General features: G+C 46.1%; 1 protein-coding gene across 3 annotated transcripts in view; it reads left to right on the top strand.

Moving 5' to 3' along the window:
- The window catches only part of CCDC85C (coiled-coil domain containing 85C), a 156,499-nt gene that overhangs the window by 103,051 nt on the left and 36,987 nt on the right, over nucleotides 1-16,461 (top strand). For all 3 annotated transcript variants that reach the window (XM_029076316.2, XM_029076315.2, XM_029076314.2), the window contains exon 2: nucleotides 10,529-10,605. In XM_029076316.2, the coding sequence (XP_028932149.1) occupies nucleotides 10,529-10,605 (77 nt within the window). The remainder of the gene's footprint in view (nucleotides 1-10,528; nucleotides 10,606-16,461) is intronic.

The raw sequence follows: 16,461 nt of genomic DNA, 5'->3' as shown, positions 1-16,461 counted from the left end.
AATTGTGAGCCTCATGTGGGACAACCTGATTACCCTGTATCTACCCCAGCGCTTAGAACAGCGCTCTGCACATAGTAAGTGCTTAACAAATACCAACATTATTATTATTATATGATTCCTGTGTATAGGGAACTTTCACAATCTAGAAGATGAACCTTTCTCCCTCTGAGGAACTGTTCAGTGATGTTTGTTTAGGTTTCCTGCTCTCCTAGGGGAGCTTGTCATTCATTCATTTATTCATATTTATTGAGCACTTATTGTGTGCAGAGCACTGTACTGAGCACTTGGAAAGTAAAATGCAACAATAGACAGTCTCTGCCCACAACATCCATTCTCACGCCTCTAAATATCTTAGCATGTGACCACCATTCAGAACCAAGCTTCTTCCATGATTTGATTTCAACTTTTTAGCTTATCTTTTAAAACCCTGGGCCAGAACAGACACTGCTCCAATTGCTGAGAATGCCTCAGGCACTGATAAGAAAGCTGTTAGAATGTACTACATCCAATAATCTGTCTAGTATCAATCACTCAGTGGTATTTATTGATCGCTTACTGCGCGGGGCCCTGTACTAACCGCTTGGGAAAGTACAGTATAATAGAGTTGGTAAGCATGTTCCCTGCCCGCAACAAGTTCAGTCTAGAGGGCGAGACAGAGATGAATATAAATGAATAAATTACAGATATGGAAATAAGTGCTGTGGGGCTGAGAGCAGGTGAAATCAAGGGTGATGCAGAAGGGAGTGGGAGAAAAATGAGGGTTTAGTCAGGGAAGGTCTCTTGGAGGAGATATACTTTTAATAAGCTTTGAAGATGGAGAGAGTAATTCTCATATATGAAGAGATATGGTATTCCAGTCCAGAGGTAGGATGTGGGTGAGAGGTCGGTAGCGAGATAGACGAGATCGAGGTATAGTGAGTAGGTTGGCATTAGAGGAGCAAAGTGTGCAAACTGGGTTGTAGTAAGAAATCAGGTTGGTAAAGTAGGAGGAGGCAGAGCGATCGAGTGTTTTAAAGCCTATGGTAAGGAGTTCCTGTTTAGTATTGCCAGGTCTCAAATGACCTCACAGCTTACACTAATTCTGCCACTTTGCCATGAGCATATATGCTGAATTAATGAAAAAACCTCAGTTTCTGCTATATTCTCACCCATGTTCAAGTTTTCCAGTTTAGCTTTGTCTCCTTGATTTTTGCTTCTCTATTCTAAGTTTACAGGCAATTCTCCCTAGCTGTGCCTGGGTGCTACAAGTTTAGCTGTTTCTCCAGATTATTCAAATGTCTCGATTTAGCTGATTTATCTAGACCATCTTCCCCAACATACCAGAATGAAATACCAAGGACTGGGAGGAGGAGGTGTAGGAGACGACCTTTGAAATAATCAACATCCTGAATAATTGTCAATTGACCAATCAGTGGTATTTATTAAGTGCTTACTAGGTGCAGAGCATTGTACTAAGTGCTTGGAAGAATACAGTACTGCAGAGTTGATAGAAACATTCCATACCCACAAGGAGCTTACAGTCTAGAGGAAGAAAGAGACAATATAAATTAATAGCAGATGTATATGTGATCTGGACATAAGTGATTGAATCATCTGAAAGGAAATTGTAAGTGCCTTGTGGGCAGGAAATATGCCTATCTACTCTATTATGTTGTAATATCATTTTAGCTTCTAAAAATTGTGATATTTGTTAAACACTTAGTATATGACAATCACTATACTAAGCCCTGGGGCAGATACGAGACAATCATGTTGGACACAGTCCCTGTCCCACATGTCATCAAATCCTGTCATTTCTACATTCACAACGTCACTAAAATCCACCTTTTTCTCTCCATCCAAACTGCTGCTATGCTGCTCCAAACACTTGTCCTTCCTTGACTACAGCAACAGCCTCTGTGCCATCCTCCCTGCATCCTGCCTCTTCTGGCTTCAATCTCTCTATCACTTCCGCATGGATCGTTTTTCTGAAAAATCATTGTCCATGTCTCCCCACTCCTCAAGAACCTCCAGGTCACACAACTTCCTGGTTAGCTAGTTCCAAGTTTCCCCATGTCCCAACCTTCCTCAGATTCCTGGCCTTTGGTCATGGCCCGAGTTTGGATTTAGAGGCAAAAAAGATGAAAACTGGTTGCCCTTCCACCTCTGTACCAAACAGACACTCTGTGCCATCTGCACTCACTTCAAAAGCACTCAAGTACTCAATCAGCTCATTCCCTCATACTTTAGCTCGCTGGCTTCCTACTGCTGCCCAGCCTTCACACTTCACTCCTTTAACACCAGCTTGTTCACTTCTATCTCTCTGCCAACCCCTTTCTCACATCCTCTCTTTGACCTGGAACTTCCTCCTGCTCTATATATGGCAGACCACCACTCTGCCCACCTTCAAAGCCTTATTAAAATTACATCTCCTCCATTTACATGCTCAGTGACTCTCCCCTCCCCACTCCCTCTCCTTCTGCATCACTTTTGTGCCTGGATCTGCATTCTTTAAGGCACTTGATATTCATCCCCCTTCAGCCTTACAGCGCTTTGTACATATCCCTAATTTATTTATATTAGTGCCTTTCTTCCTCTCCGTGAGCTCCCGGAGGCCAGCGAACATGTTTGACAACTTGGTTGTATGGTGCTCTCCCAAATGCTTGTACAGTGCTCAATAAATACCACTGATTGGGGCTCACAGTCATAGGATGAGGGAGAACAGGTACTTAATCCCCATTTTACAGAGGAGGAAGCTGAGGCACAGAGAAGTTAAGGGGCTTGTCCAAGATCACACACAATAGGCAAATGGCAGAGTTGGAATTAGAACCCACGTCTTCTGACTGAAGTCTCTGCTCCTCCCACTATGCCACATTGTTTATAACAATAATTATGGTACTCGTTAGTTGTTTACTGTGTGTCAAGCACTGTTTTAAGTACCTGGACACAGCCCTGACCCACAGTGTAATGTAGGAAAGAGGACAGGTAATGTATTCTCTCAAGCATGTAATTCGGGGCTCTACACGCAGTAAGTGATCAAATACCATTGATTTATAAAAGGTGCCTATTACGTACTAAGGTTACACTCCTCCCACATGAAGCCTTCCCTGATTAGCCCTCCTCCTACTCCAATCACACCATCTCTGCAGCTACCCCAGCCCTCACAGAAGTCTGTTTTCAAGCACTCTGTTTAATCCTTTCAGGGCATTTGATTGCTTACAGAGCACTGTTCTAAGTGTTTGAGAGAGTACAATAGAGTCTGTCAAGGAGCTCTGTCTAGTTGAGTCTTGAGCATTTTAGGTTCACTTGATTAGATTACAAACTCATCTAGGGCAGAAACCTTGTATCTTTCTTAGTAAAAATTCATTCTGCACCTAATTCAGGGCTTTTTGCAAGTTGGAATTGTCAGTCCTTAAAAACAGAGAGTGTGTGTGTGTGTGTGAGAGAGAGAGATAATATTAAGTGCTTATGAAGTGCCGAGCACCATACTAAGCACTGAGGTAGACCCAAGATTATCAGGTCAGACTCAGTCAGGGAGGGGAGACAGATGTTTTATCACCATGATACAGAGGCGGGGACGATGTGGCTCAGAGAAGGTAGTTAATTGCCCTAAGTTGCCCAGCCGGCTAGTGATGGAGCCAGGATTAGAACTCAGGACCTGTGGTCTTTCCACGAGGCTCCCTGCGGAGGGTCAGCCACCATCCCTCTGCGGTGCTGGGTGAGGTGGTGGGAATTTCCAAGGGCCTTCGCTCTTCTCGGAGCCTGTAACCAAGAAATAGGACTCCTACAGTTTGCAGGGCTGCTTTTATGGTGCAAGTAAAAAGGGACTGAAAATTGCTTAAAGAATGCTTAACTGCTTAAAGAAGGAAGATTTATTGTCCCCTCTTTAGTTTTTGCTAACAGTCAAGTTTCCAGAGGGCAGAGGCCCCATGCCTTTAACTAGTTCTGTCTAGTGCCAGTTCATTGCTCTATGAAATAGTAGTAGTGATATTTATTAAGCATTTACTGTGTGCAGAGCACTCTATGGAGCATGGGGAGAGAATGGCCAGGTGGGACTAAGACATGGTCCCTGTTCCTCAGGGGTCTCACAGTCTAAGAGTTTAAGTGGGGAGAAGGAATGGAGGCAGATACATCAGAAGGGATGAAATATTAAAGCACAAAATACACAGCAATGAGAAGCAGTTTAGTCTAATGGAAAGAGCCCAGGCTTGGGAGTCAGAGAACCTGCGTTCTAATCCAGATACCTGTCTCCTCTGTGATTTTGGGCAAGTCATTTACCTTTCTGAGCTTCTCGTACCTCATCTGTTAAATGGGGATGAAGACTAAGACCCCTATGTGGAACATTGACTGTGTCCAACTCAATTATCTTGTACCTCCCCTAGTGCTTAATGTAGTGCCTGGCACATAAGTGCTTAACAAATACCAAAATTAAAAAAAAATACACAAAATAGGCTCAGATTGTCAGTGGGGATGGAAGAGTCCAAGAGCTTGCAGGGGCATTCTGAGAGCAGGGACTCTGGTTGCCAGGAGGGAATCAGTCAATCATTGGTAATCATTGAACACATACTGTGTGCAGAGCACTCTACTAAGTACTTGGGAGTGTACACTACAACAAAGTTAGTAGACAAAGTCCCTGTCCACAACAAACTTACATGTTAGAGGAGGGAAAGGAGTGGTTGCTTCAGTGACCTCTAATAATAATTGTGGTATTTTAGTGCTATGTGCCAAGAACATAGGGGTTAGATACAATGTATGCAGATTGGACACAGTCCCTGTCCCACATGGGGCTCCCAGTTTAAGTATGAGGAGAAAGGTGTTGAATCCTCACTGAACAGATGAGGAGACTAATGCACAGAACAGTTAAGGGACATGCCCACAGAGACACACAGCAGGCCATTGTGGAGACTACTGTTTGAAGGTTCTGATGGATGCCATCACATTGACCCAAAGAGAACTTGGCCTAGTGTATACAGCGTGGCCCGAGAGTCAGAAGGACCTGGATTCCAATTCCGCTCAGCTGCTTGAATGCTGTGTGCCCTTGGGCAAATCACTTAACTTCTTTGTGCCTCAGTTACCTCAGTAGTAAAATGGGGATTAAGACTGTGAGCCCCATGTGGGACAACTTGATTACTTTTTATCTACCCCAACTTTGAGAAGCAGCGTGGTGCAGTGGAAAGAGCACGGGCTTTGGAGTCAGGGCTCATGAGTTCGAATCCCAGCTCTGCCACTTGTCAGCTGTGTGACTGTGAGCAAGTCACTTAACTTCTCTCTGCCTCAGTTCCCTCATCTGTAAAATGGGGATTAAGACTGTGAGCCCCATGTGGGACAGCCTGATTCCCCTGTGTTTACCCCAGCGCTTAGAACAGTGCTCTGCACATAGTAAGCACTTAACAAATACCAACATTAAATTAAACGGTGATTGGCACATAGTAAGCACTTAACAAATACCATTTACAAAAACAAACCTGATTCATCCCTTCTGCCTCTCCAGGACGTTTGAGGCGTTTGGTGTGCATCATTTCACCTTGACTGTATTAGTTATATAGTGCTAGGAGATGCTTCACTGGGGAAGCTCATTGTTTTAGATTAGAAAATGGAACTGATCTCGAACGGCAACCCCCCTGCAGTAGGCACACACTTAAAAAAGCAGACTCCCCACCCCACCCCACCCCCCTTTGGGGAATGCTCAGAAATAGTGTTTGTGTAATTCCAGCAGTGCACGGGAAGAGAAGCTGTGAGTCATTCATAAGGTCCCCAACCGAGAGGACTCATTCGTTAGAGCTTTGAAAAAATTGCTGATAACATAAAGGTCAGAGTTGGGGGGCGGGGGGAGGGGGAAACACCCCACCAACTATTCTGGGAATGTGGTTTCTGATAACTAGGAGAGATTGTGCTTGATGGTTAGGCACATCAGGAGTGTGGGCTGCGGGGTTACCCGTACCACCAAACTACTCCCTCCCCCCCCCCCCCCCCGGCCCCCCGGCCCCTTTCTGCAGCTCTTCCCTGGACCCCACGAAGCAGGATTCTTTAGTAAGATCGATCTTCAGCCCGAGGGTGGGGGCGAGAAAGGGGAAGCCAGGGGAGACCCAGCCTTGTTGCTGAAGGCCTTGCAGATTAGTGCTGCCCCAAGGCCTGGGAGAAATCAGGCCACAGACAAATAAGGATAGGTCCTGGGCAGGCCAGGTTGTGAATGTCCAAGCCCAGGTCATGAGGAATAGTGGATAAAGGGTCCATTCGGGGAGAATGATAAAACTGACACCTCCCAGTAAACAGTCTGTCTTGGTTTGCCTCTGTGTCTGTGTGTGTTCTTATTTATCTGACACCTGTCAAACAGCAACAGTTGAATCTCACTTTTCTAATTATTCCTACAAATAGTCAAAACATCTTAAAAAAAAAAAAGACTTGTTCATATCTATCTGCTTCACCAAATTTTGGAAATGGCTCAAAGGGGGGTGGTGAGGGAATGAAGTAAAGTATAAAAGCCGAACCTTCTTCAGAATGCGGAGGAAAGTGAGAGTCTGTATCCTGGAGTTGGCAACGTGGAATTTGTGGAGACAAATGGGAGACTTTCCAGGGAGGTGGAGAGAGGAGGGCACTTTTATGAAGTAGGTCACTCTTCAGGGACAGTTTCCACCTGCCTGATGGTCTATGCATAACCCTGGGGCCAGAGGTGTTCTAGGGTTTTGGACTGAAATTTTCTCATTAAAAGGTGTCTGTCTTGTCCCTTCCTCCCTTGGATGAGCTGAGGGGGGCTGTTCAGAGAGGAAGTGTTACTGGCATAGTGGTTAGATCCACAGGCCTGGGACTCAGAAGGTCATGGGTTCTAATTTCTACTCTTCCACCTTTATGCTGCATGACCTTGGGTAAGTCACTTCACTTCATATGTAAAATGGGCAGGGACAGTATTTGCTTGTATCCATCCCAGCATTTACTACAGTGCCTGACTCAGCTTAAGTGCTTAAATGCCATTATCATTATTGTTGTTGTTGTTATTAGTATGATTATTATTACCAGCACAAGGAGGGCTAACTTTCGTTTGGACCGGGACAGCTTGAGGTGGAGCACCAGGAAGATGGGCATTTGAGGGGAGAAAGGGGGAACTGAAGTTGGGGGTGGGAACAATGTGGCCTAGTGTAAAGAATGCAGGTCTAGGAGACAGAGGACCTGGCTTCTAATCCTGGCTCTACCACTTGTCTGCTCTATGGCCTTGGCCAAGTGACTTAACTTCAGTGAACCTCAGTTTCCTCATCTGCAAAAGGACGACTCAGTACCTGTCCCCCTTCCTACATAGACTTTGAGTCCCATGTGGGACACGACCCTCGTCTAAGGTGATCATCCTCTCTACCCCAGCACGTCCTTCAATGCTTGGCATACTAAGTGGTTAACAGATACCACCATGATTATTACTGTTATTATTGTAAGCTTGTGGGCAGGGAAAGCATCTATCAATTCTGTTTTATTGTATTCTTCAAAATGCCTAGTGCAGTGCTCTGCACACAGAAAGTACTCAATAAATATGATTAATTAATTGATTAAGGAAGGGAAGGGAGCTAAAGAAGACCGGGAAGGAGGGAAGGGAGCAGGGAAAGTAGGGGAGGAAGAGAACACTGAGGGGGAAATTGCAAGAATAGAGGGGGAAGGGAAGAGTGAGGAAGATCAAAGTACTCATCTTAGGCATTGCAGGGTTTCTTGCTCTCCTTACCATGACCTGATCTGCCTGGGATCCCAGGAGTCATATCTACTCCAGTGCTAGCAGGCCTGGTGCGGTCTTTCTCTTCTTCCTTCCCCTCTTCTTCCTTCCTGCAGGGAGCAAGAAGTGGAGTTAACATTTTGGCTCCATCTCCAAGAGGCAGAGCAAACTGGCTACTACTAATATTAATAATGATGTTTTTAAGTGCTAATTGCTAGGCATATTGCTAAACTCTGAGGTTGATATAAGATAGTCAGATCAGACATAATTGCAGACCCACATGAGGTTCCCAGGCTGAAGGGTATTATCCCAAATGCATAGGACAATGTTCTGCCCACATAAGCACTCAATAAATATGAAGGATTCATTCATTCAATAGTATTTACTGAGCACTTAATATGTGCAGAGCACTGTACTAAGTGCTTGGAATGTACAATTTGGCAACAGATAGAGACAATCCCTGCCCATTGACGGGCTTACAGTCTAACTGGGGGAGACAGTCAAAAACAAGACAACATAATCACGATAAATAGAATCAAGGGGATGTACACCTCATTAACAAAATAAATAGGGTAATAAAAATATATACAAATGAGCACAGTGCTGAGGGGAAGGGGGGGGAGAGGGAAAGGAAGCTTAGCTGAGGGGAGGTGAAGGGGGAGCAGAGGGAAAGGGGAAACTCAGTCTGGGAAAGCCTCTTGGAGGTGGTGAGCTCTCAGGGCTTTGAAGAGGGGAAGAGAGTTAGTCTGGCGGACGTGAGGAGGGAGGGCATTCCAAGACAGCAGTAGGACGTGGGCCAGAGGTGGATGGCGGGATAGGCGTGAATAGGGGATGATGAGGAGGTGAGGGGCAGAGGAGCGGAGCATGCGGGGTGGGCAGTAGAAAGAGAGAAGGGAGGAGAGGTAGGAGGGGCCAAGGTGATGGAGAGCCTAGAAGCCCAGAGTGAGAAGTTTTTGTTTCATGTGGAGGTTGATAGGCAACCATTGGAGGATTTTAAGGAGGGGAGTGACATGCCCAGAGCGTTTCTGCAGGAAGATGAGCCGGGCAGCGGAATGAAGAATGAACTGGAGCGGGGAGAGACAGGAGGAAGGGAGATCAAAGAGAAGGCTGACACAATAATCCAGCCGGGATATTATGAGAGCTTGTACCAGTAAGATGGCCATTTGGATGGAGAGGAAAGGGCAGATCTTGGCGATATTGTAAAGGTGAGACTGGCAGGCATTGGTGACGGATTAGATGTGTGGGGTGAAGGAAGGATTGGTTGGTTGAATTCTCTCGTGACTGAATCCCCATTCAGGAACTCAACCAATCAATCCTTTGTATTTCTTGAGTGCTTACTGTGGGCAGAACACTGTCCTAAGCATTTAGGAAAGTATAATATAAATAAAACTGAAAATTCAAATTACTTGCTCAAGGCCACTCAGCCAACATCTGATTGGAGCTGGATTAGAACCTGGGTCCCCTGACCCTTCCGCTAGTCCACTCTGTTTCCCATGCCTCCTCAGCTGCCCACTCTGCCCAGAAAGCTGTAGGGGTGAAGCTAATGGCAGCATCTTCTCACTGCCAATCCCACGCAGGCCTTTGTCCCTCTGCCCCTGTGAGCTCCCCTGTCCAGGCCCATGCTTATCTGGTCTCTGAGCCTTAGGTCAGGTTGGGAAGGTTCGATCAAGTACTCTGATGGTTTTGCAATCAATCAATGATATTAAGCATTTACTGTGTGCAGAGCAAACTACTAAACACTTGGGAGACTACTATATGATAGAGTTAGTAGGCATGTCCCTTGCCCACAATGAGCTTAAAGTCGAGAGGCGGAAACAGACATGTATAGATCCCTAATTTATTAACTGATGTTAATAAGTGCTGTGGGGCTGAGGGAGCGGTGAATAAAGGGTGAAAATCCAAGTGATTCAGTGGGAGAAGAGGAAATGAGGTCTTAGTTGGGGAAGACATCTTGGAGGACATTTGCCTTCAATGATGCTTTGAAATTGGAGGGAGTGATAGTCATTCAGATATGAAGAGGAAGGGCATTCCAGGCCAGAGTCAGGGTTTGGGTGAGGGGCCAGTGTTGAGATAGATGAGATCGAGGTACAGTGAGTAGGTTGGCATTAGAGGAGTAAAGTGTGTGAGCTAAGTTGTGATAGGAAATCAGGGAGGTAAGGTAGGAGGGGCAAGGTGTTTGAGTGCCTTAAAGCCTATGGTAAAGAGTTTCTGTTTGATGCAGAGGTAGCTGGGCAACCACTGGAGGTTCTTGAAGAGTGGGGAAAAATTGAATGAATAGTGTTTTACAAAAAGGATATGAGCAGCAGAGCAAAGTGTAGACTGAATTGGGGAGAGTTGGGAGATAGGGAGGTCAGCAAGGAGGCTAATGCAGTAATCAAGGCGGCATAAGATAAATGCTTGGTTAACATGGTAGAACTGTGGATGGAGAGGAAAGGTCAGATTTTAGTGATGTCATGAAGGTTGAACTGATGGGATTTGGTGACGGATTGAATGAGAGAAATGTGTCGAGAATAATGCCAAGGTTATGGGTTCGTGGAGGAGGGGGTGGTACTATATACAGTGATGGGGAAAGGCAGGGTTTCGATGGGAAGATGAAGAGTTGCGTTTTGCAGTCACGGGTTTGGGGAGAGGCGACTTGGATGGATGGAGGGGAGCAGAGTGAGTGCCAGGCTCTAGGATGGCCTTTTTCCTGTCCTCTCCTCCTTGGCACCTGAGCTCCAAGGTACCCCAAGGCTCTGATCTCTGACCCTGGGAGGGGGAAATCTCTCCACACGGGTAGCTGCATGTTAATGCTAAAAGAACACCCATCAGCTGAAGAGGAACTTATTCTCATCACCCCTTCTCTCTCTGTCTTTAAAGATTCATCTTCGAACTACATCCGACAACTGGAAACTAAAGTCAAGTTGCTGGAAGACAACAACAAACTGCTCTCTCAGGTAAGCTTGAAGCGGATGGGGGGCAAAGGAGCAGACTTGTTGGGTAGCCATTCTGAGCTTATATGAAACTGGGTTCGCCCGGTGCCCCAGTGGCTCCTGGCAGTATAGCTGCCTTGCCCAGAAGATCTGGGTCCGAAGACACAGAGATGTCTAAGAGCTGTAAGGTCAGTTGCCGCCAAGATAATGGAGAAAAAAACCTTCGGATGCTGGAAATCTGCTGGGTGAGGTCCAGGGAGATGAAATAAGAGAAGCAGTGTGGCCTAATGAACCCGGGCCTGGGAGTCATAACGATCTGGTTTCTAATCTTGTTTCTACCACGTGTCTGCTGTGTGACCTTGGGCAAGTCATTTCACGTCTCTGTGCCTCAGTTCCCTTATCTGTAAAATGGGGATTAACTGTGTGAGCCCCATGTGGGACAGGGACTGTGTCCAACACTATTATCTTGTATGTACTCCAGCACTTAGAACAGTGCCTGGCACAAAGTAAGGGCTTAACAAATACCATTATTATGGTGGTATTTGTTAAGCACCTTATGTCCTAAGCACTGTTCTAAGCGTCGGGGTAGCTACAGGATCATTGGGTTGGACACCATCCCTGTCCCACATGGGTCTCTCAGTCGACGGGACAGGGAGGACAAGTATCAAATTTACAGTTTACAGATGAGGAAACGGAGGCACAGAGAAGTGAAGTGACTCACCCAGGGTCATACAGCAGACCAAGCACAAAGCCGGGATTAGAACCCAAGTCCTCTGACTCCCAGGCCTGGGCTCTTTCCACTAGGCCACCCTGTGGGGTAGGGTTTGGGGAGGCAGAGGAGCTAGAAGTTGCCTAGTTATAATGAGGCAGAGGGAGGAGAAGGAGTCTAGACCAGAGGATTTGGTCCAGATCCTTAAGGGATTTTAAGCACAATGTGACCAAGGCTCTGTTCATCTACCTCGGCAGGATTCAGGCAAGTCTTGTGGATTGTCTGTGGTTTGGGCACTCTTGGCGATCACCTCTAACGTTGCTTGTGAGAACTAGAAACACGATGTTAGGCAAAAGTTTGCATCTATCTCTAGGAAAAGCGTGGGTTGAGTTGTTCACCGCCAGATTCTTATTTTGGCTAATGCATTTTCCCTTTTTACACTCAATTCAAGACAGTCAACTTGTAATTATTCAGAGGATGATGATTCAGTTTGAAGGTTACCCACGTCTTTTCCTAACGTTTCTCATTAGCACCTCCACCAGAGGGTGGGAAGGGAAAGGAAATAGAAACAGACCTCCAGGAGCCTGTTTTTGCTATGCTGTAGTAAGTCAGAAGAAAAAAAGGTTTGGCAGAGGCTGAGGGGCTAGAGCCTTTGGGTAATTTTTTTTTTAATGGTATTTGTTCGAGTACTATGTGTCAGGCACTATACTAAGTGCTGGGGTAGATACAAGCTATAGACAAAGTCTCTGTCCCAAATAGGGCTCACATTATTAATCCCCATTTACAGATGAGATAACTGAGGCAGAGAGAATTACAAAGTAGTCAAGTGGCGGGGTCAGGATTAGAACCCAGGTCCGTGCTGTATCCATTAGGCCACGCTGCTTGAGGTTTGGAGATTATCTGTGACCTCACCCGTGCTCTTCTTGTCCCCATTCTCCTGGATAAAGCAAAATACCTTCTGGTCATGAACGCTTGGGAACAGGCTGAGGAAGGGCCGGTTACACTCAAAATGTCGTAACCTGTATTTTCCCTAGCCTTGAGGTGGGTCGACATTTAGCCACAGTCACGGCTTTATTTTTCGGTTCAATGCTGCACTACTCCCCCAAGGTAGTTTTAATCTTTGTAACCACTGTTAATGACTTTCAACGTCTCCGATTTGGCAAGATCCAGGACTCGGTCTCTTGTTATGTCAGATTTCTTGTAATAGTCCCGGTTCCCCGAACAAGAAGTGTTGGTAGAAGTGAATAGGCCGGTGCAAATGCTCATGAATCAACTTCACCCACGAAATCCCTCTGAGGTGGGGAAGGGTCTCCAGTCACAGCTGGGTACGTGGAGAAGCAGGAATTCCTACTTAATGACCTGACAGGAGGTGAATGTAGCCCTCCTAATGCTGACTGAACACCCAGTATCATTTCCTCTCTGCTGAGCATGGGACAGGGGCCCTCCAGCACTTAGAGGAGGAAGTCGCCATGTCAGTTGGTGGGGGCCGAGGCCTCTGGAGCGTGGAGGCTGTGTTGAGCCCCTAGAACATGGTGGGGAGCTTGGATGTTGTTGTTGCTATTATATTATTATTAGTATTATTCTAGTATTAGTAGAGCACTTTTTATGGGCCAAACACTGTTCAGAGTGCTGGGTTCAAGATAACCAGATAGAACACAATCGCTGCCCCACATGGGGCTCACAGTGTAACGAGGAGAGAGCAGGAGCTAACATGCCATTTTACAAATGAGAGAAATGAGGCAATTTGCCTGCTGTCACCCATCAGGCAAGTGGCAGAGTTGGATTTAGAACCCAGGTCATCTGCCTTCCAGACCCATGTTCTTTCCTCTAGGCCACACTGTTTCCCAGGATGCGATGCACAGTTAACTAAAGTGGCTATCTGCTCGGCAGGCATCCACACATGGTCTGTAAAATAAATCAATCAATACCTGATTTAATCTGAACTTCGTGTGGTGCCCTTGTAATAATAATAATACTATTCTCCAATCAAGGTGCTGGCCAGAGCTACCTCCAGGCGATATGTCCGAAGTACTGGGGAACTGATCAGCCTGGCTGGTCAGGGTGACCTGTTGCTAGGTGACCACCAAGCGGCTTGGGGCCTGGCTCATGGTTCAGTATGCCCTTGTCCGGATGTGCTCTCGTGTCCAGAGTCCGGCTCTCTTCGGTTATCTCTCTGTATTTACCCCTGGGGATAATCCCTGGAGTCTGGACACATCTCTCCCAATTGTCAGTTTTGTTCCACTTGAGATTTCCCTAGGAACCATGCAGGTGGAGCAACTAAGGAATGCTCAGTTTTCTCAGCATCTGAACATATTAGCTGTCTAAGAGATCATGGCCTCTTGTGTATCTGCTGCTCTCACTTCTGCCAGAACCCGGGTTTGGAAGTCAGTTGATCGTATGTATTGAGTGCTTACATACTGTGAGCATCGCGCGCTTGGAAGGGTACAATGTGACAATATAACAGAGTTGGTAGATGAGTTTTCTGCCCACAGAGAGCTTGGAGTCTAGAAGAGGAGGTGTGTTTGTTTATGGTTGTATTATACTCTCCCAAGAGCTTAGTACAGTGCTCCGCATATGGTAAGTGCTTAATAACTATGATTGAAAGAATGCATTTAGGATAGAATATGGAGATAGACTCAGGGATTAGTCTTCCAACAATTGCTCTGGTCTGGAGGCAGTGTGAGTTGGGGTTGGAAGGAACAGTTGTGTGGGGGCCCCCAGGGGAGTACTGCAATACATGTTTTCTGGAATTTGGAGTTCTGGGAGAAAGCACCCCATCTTAGAAAGGCTTAGAACCCTTAGAGTTCTGCTAGCCAATGTCTTTCTTTCTTGGTGGTGGTCCCCTTTTGCAACAAAAGGCGAAGTAAGGGGACATATTGTGTATATGAAAACTGGTTTGAAACATGGGTAGTGGAAAGACACCCTTTGCTGATGGCTGCTTGGTGACACAATAATAATAATGTGGTATTAATTGCTTACCATATGCCAAGCACTGGGGTAGATACAGGATAATCAGGTCTTAAATGGGGCTCAAAGTCTGGTATTGAATTCCCATTTTGCAGATAAAGGAACTGAGGCTCTGAGAAGTAAAGTGACTTGCCCGAGGTCACACAGTAGACAAGTGGTGGATCTGGTATTAGAGATCAGGTCCTCTGACACCCAGGTTCAGGCTCTTTCTATTAGGCCACAGTGCTTCCCAGGAAAGGAGGGTGCCCTTTCCTGGGAAGCAAAGGAGGGTGCCCTCAGGGGAAGCCTCCAGACCTCTTGGTGCCACGGACAGGACAGACCATTGATATGACTCAGTATCAGCCTTGCCTGGTGTCTGCTGTTCATATAATACCTAGAAAGGGTCAGGCCTGGTCCAGATTTGCTGTTGTTCCTCCTCCTGCCCTTTTAATAGTCCCAGTGTTTGGAGTGAATCACCTCTTCCAGGAGTGCTGCAATGGGCCCTATTTAGGGATGACAGGAGAATCATGAGTTTTAACATGGCCAGGAACCTAGAGCAGGTTGAGGGCAGTGTTGCAAGGGGAGGAGCAAGACAGTAAGGTCATGGAACCGTGAGAAATCGTTATGGGGGCTCTGGGCCTCAGGGTCTTTAGGGACCTGGGATTGTGTCACTTGAAGAGTTACTGTCTACTATGTAAACGGACTCGTGGGGTTGCTTAATATTCACTGAACTCCTGCAGTATGCTTGGTGCTAATCTGAAAATATCCCCACAGCACCACCAGTGCCCTCGAGAGCACTTACCCTGGAGCAGAGCACTTACCCTTGAGGAGGAAGAGCAATTAGCAAGTTGCACATTCATCCCATTCCCTTATTAAGGTCTGTGGTCCAGTCAGTTCTAGCAAAATGAATATTTTCACAGCATGTTTGGGCGAGAACATTAGGGACTTTGGGAACAGTCTTCTGTGTTGGAAGGAATGGTCTGTGTGCATGAGAGCACTATTGAACACCATTACTTACTGCCATGTCAGCTTTTCTTAACAAGGCCCTTTACTAGAACCCATTCCTGGATCATGACAGAACTCTGTGTGTGTGTGTAAAATAAATTCAACTTCTTAATGTTTTGGATCCATTTACCACTCCCTTGAATCTCTACCAGATCCAATTAATTTTGTCTAAATTGAAGGAAATGTGAAATGTAAAATTACTGTACCTTGAAAATTTCAAATTACAAGTACAGTCTATTAGTGGTATTTATTGAGTGCCTAAATACTTGGACACTACAATAAAATTAGGACATCACTCCTGTCCTCTAGGAGCTTACAAATTAAAAAAAGCTCATGTCCTTATCTGCTTAATAGTAGACCCAGCCTACTCTGTTGTGAAAGGATTAGCTTAAAAATAAAATGCAAACTTTTCTTTATTCAAGATTGCTAGTTTTAAAGCAGCAAATTCACTCGCCCGAACTATATTGGGGTGGCCCTCGTTGGTTGTTCTTGGGAGTTCCATGGGGCCTGGGAAATTGTCTTGCTGAGCCACTGGAGATATGAAACCAAGTGTTCTGACAGTCTCTGCTCACTGGACGGATTCCGAGAAAGAGAGGAAGCCTGTATTCTTAGCTCCTTTCCCGGCCTCAGCTTGGTTTCAGGGAGAGAACTTTGATGCTGCTGTGAGGGATCTCCTGGGATCTGGGATGCTCCAACAAGTGGCAGTGAACTGCTCTAGGACCCAGGTGGGTGGTGGAGCCTGGCTTCCTTGGGGCTGCCAGGCAAGGTCCTGGAGGTGGGAGGGTGAGGGGGGCGAGTCTTTGTGTCTCCTTCAAACAGAAATTCTCCAAGTGACATGGAATTCCAAAGTGCAACTGAAGGCACATCTCCAAAAAGCCTTCCCTGTCTAAGCCTTCTTTTCCTCTTCTTCAACTCCCTTCTATGTCACCCTGACTTGCTGTCTTTATTCATCCCCGCTCCCAACCCCACGGCACTTATGTACATATCCGTAATTTATTTATTTCTATTCATGTCCACCTCTCCCTCTAGACTGTAAGCTGTTGTGGGCAGGGAATGTGTCTGTTTATTGTTATATTGTACTCCCCCACATGCTTAGTATGGTGCTCTGCACACAGTAAGGAGTCAATAAATATGATTGACAACATCCTATTAGAGTATTAGAGGGATTGTGGAACTTTGAGGGTATGGAGATTGCTAGGCAGTGGAGGAGGCGAGCAAGT

Source organism: Ornithorhynchus anatinus, chromosome 1 (genome assembly GCF_004115215.2).
Source record: "Ornithorhynchus anatinus isolate Pmale09 chromosome 1, mOrnAna1.pri.v4, whole genome shotgun sequence".
NCBI classification, from domain to species: Eukaryota; Metazoa; Chordata; class Mammalia; order Monotremata; family Ornithorhynchidae; genus Ornithorhynchus; species Ornithorhynchus anatinus.
Note: the sequence above shows the minus strand (reverse complement) of the source record. Positions and strands in the feature narration are given on the sequence as shown.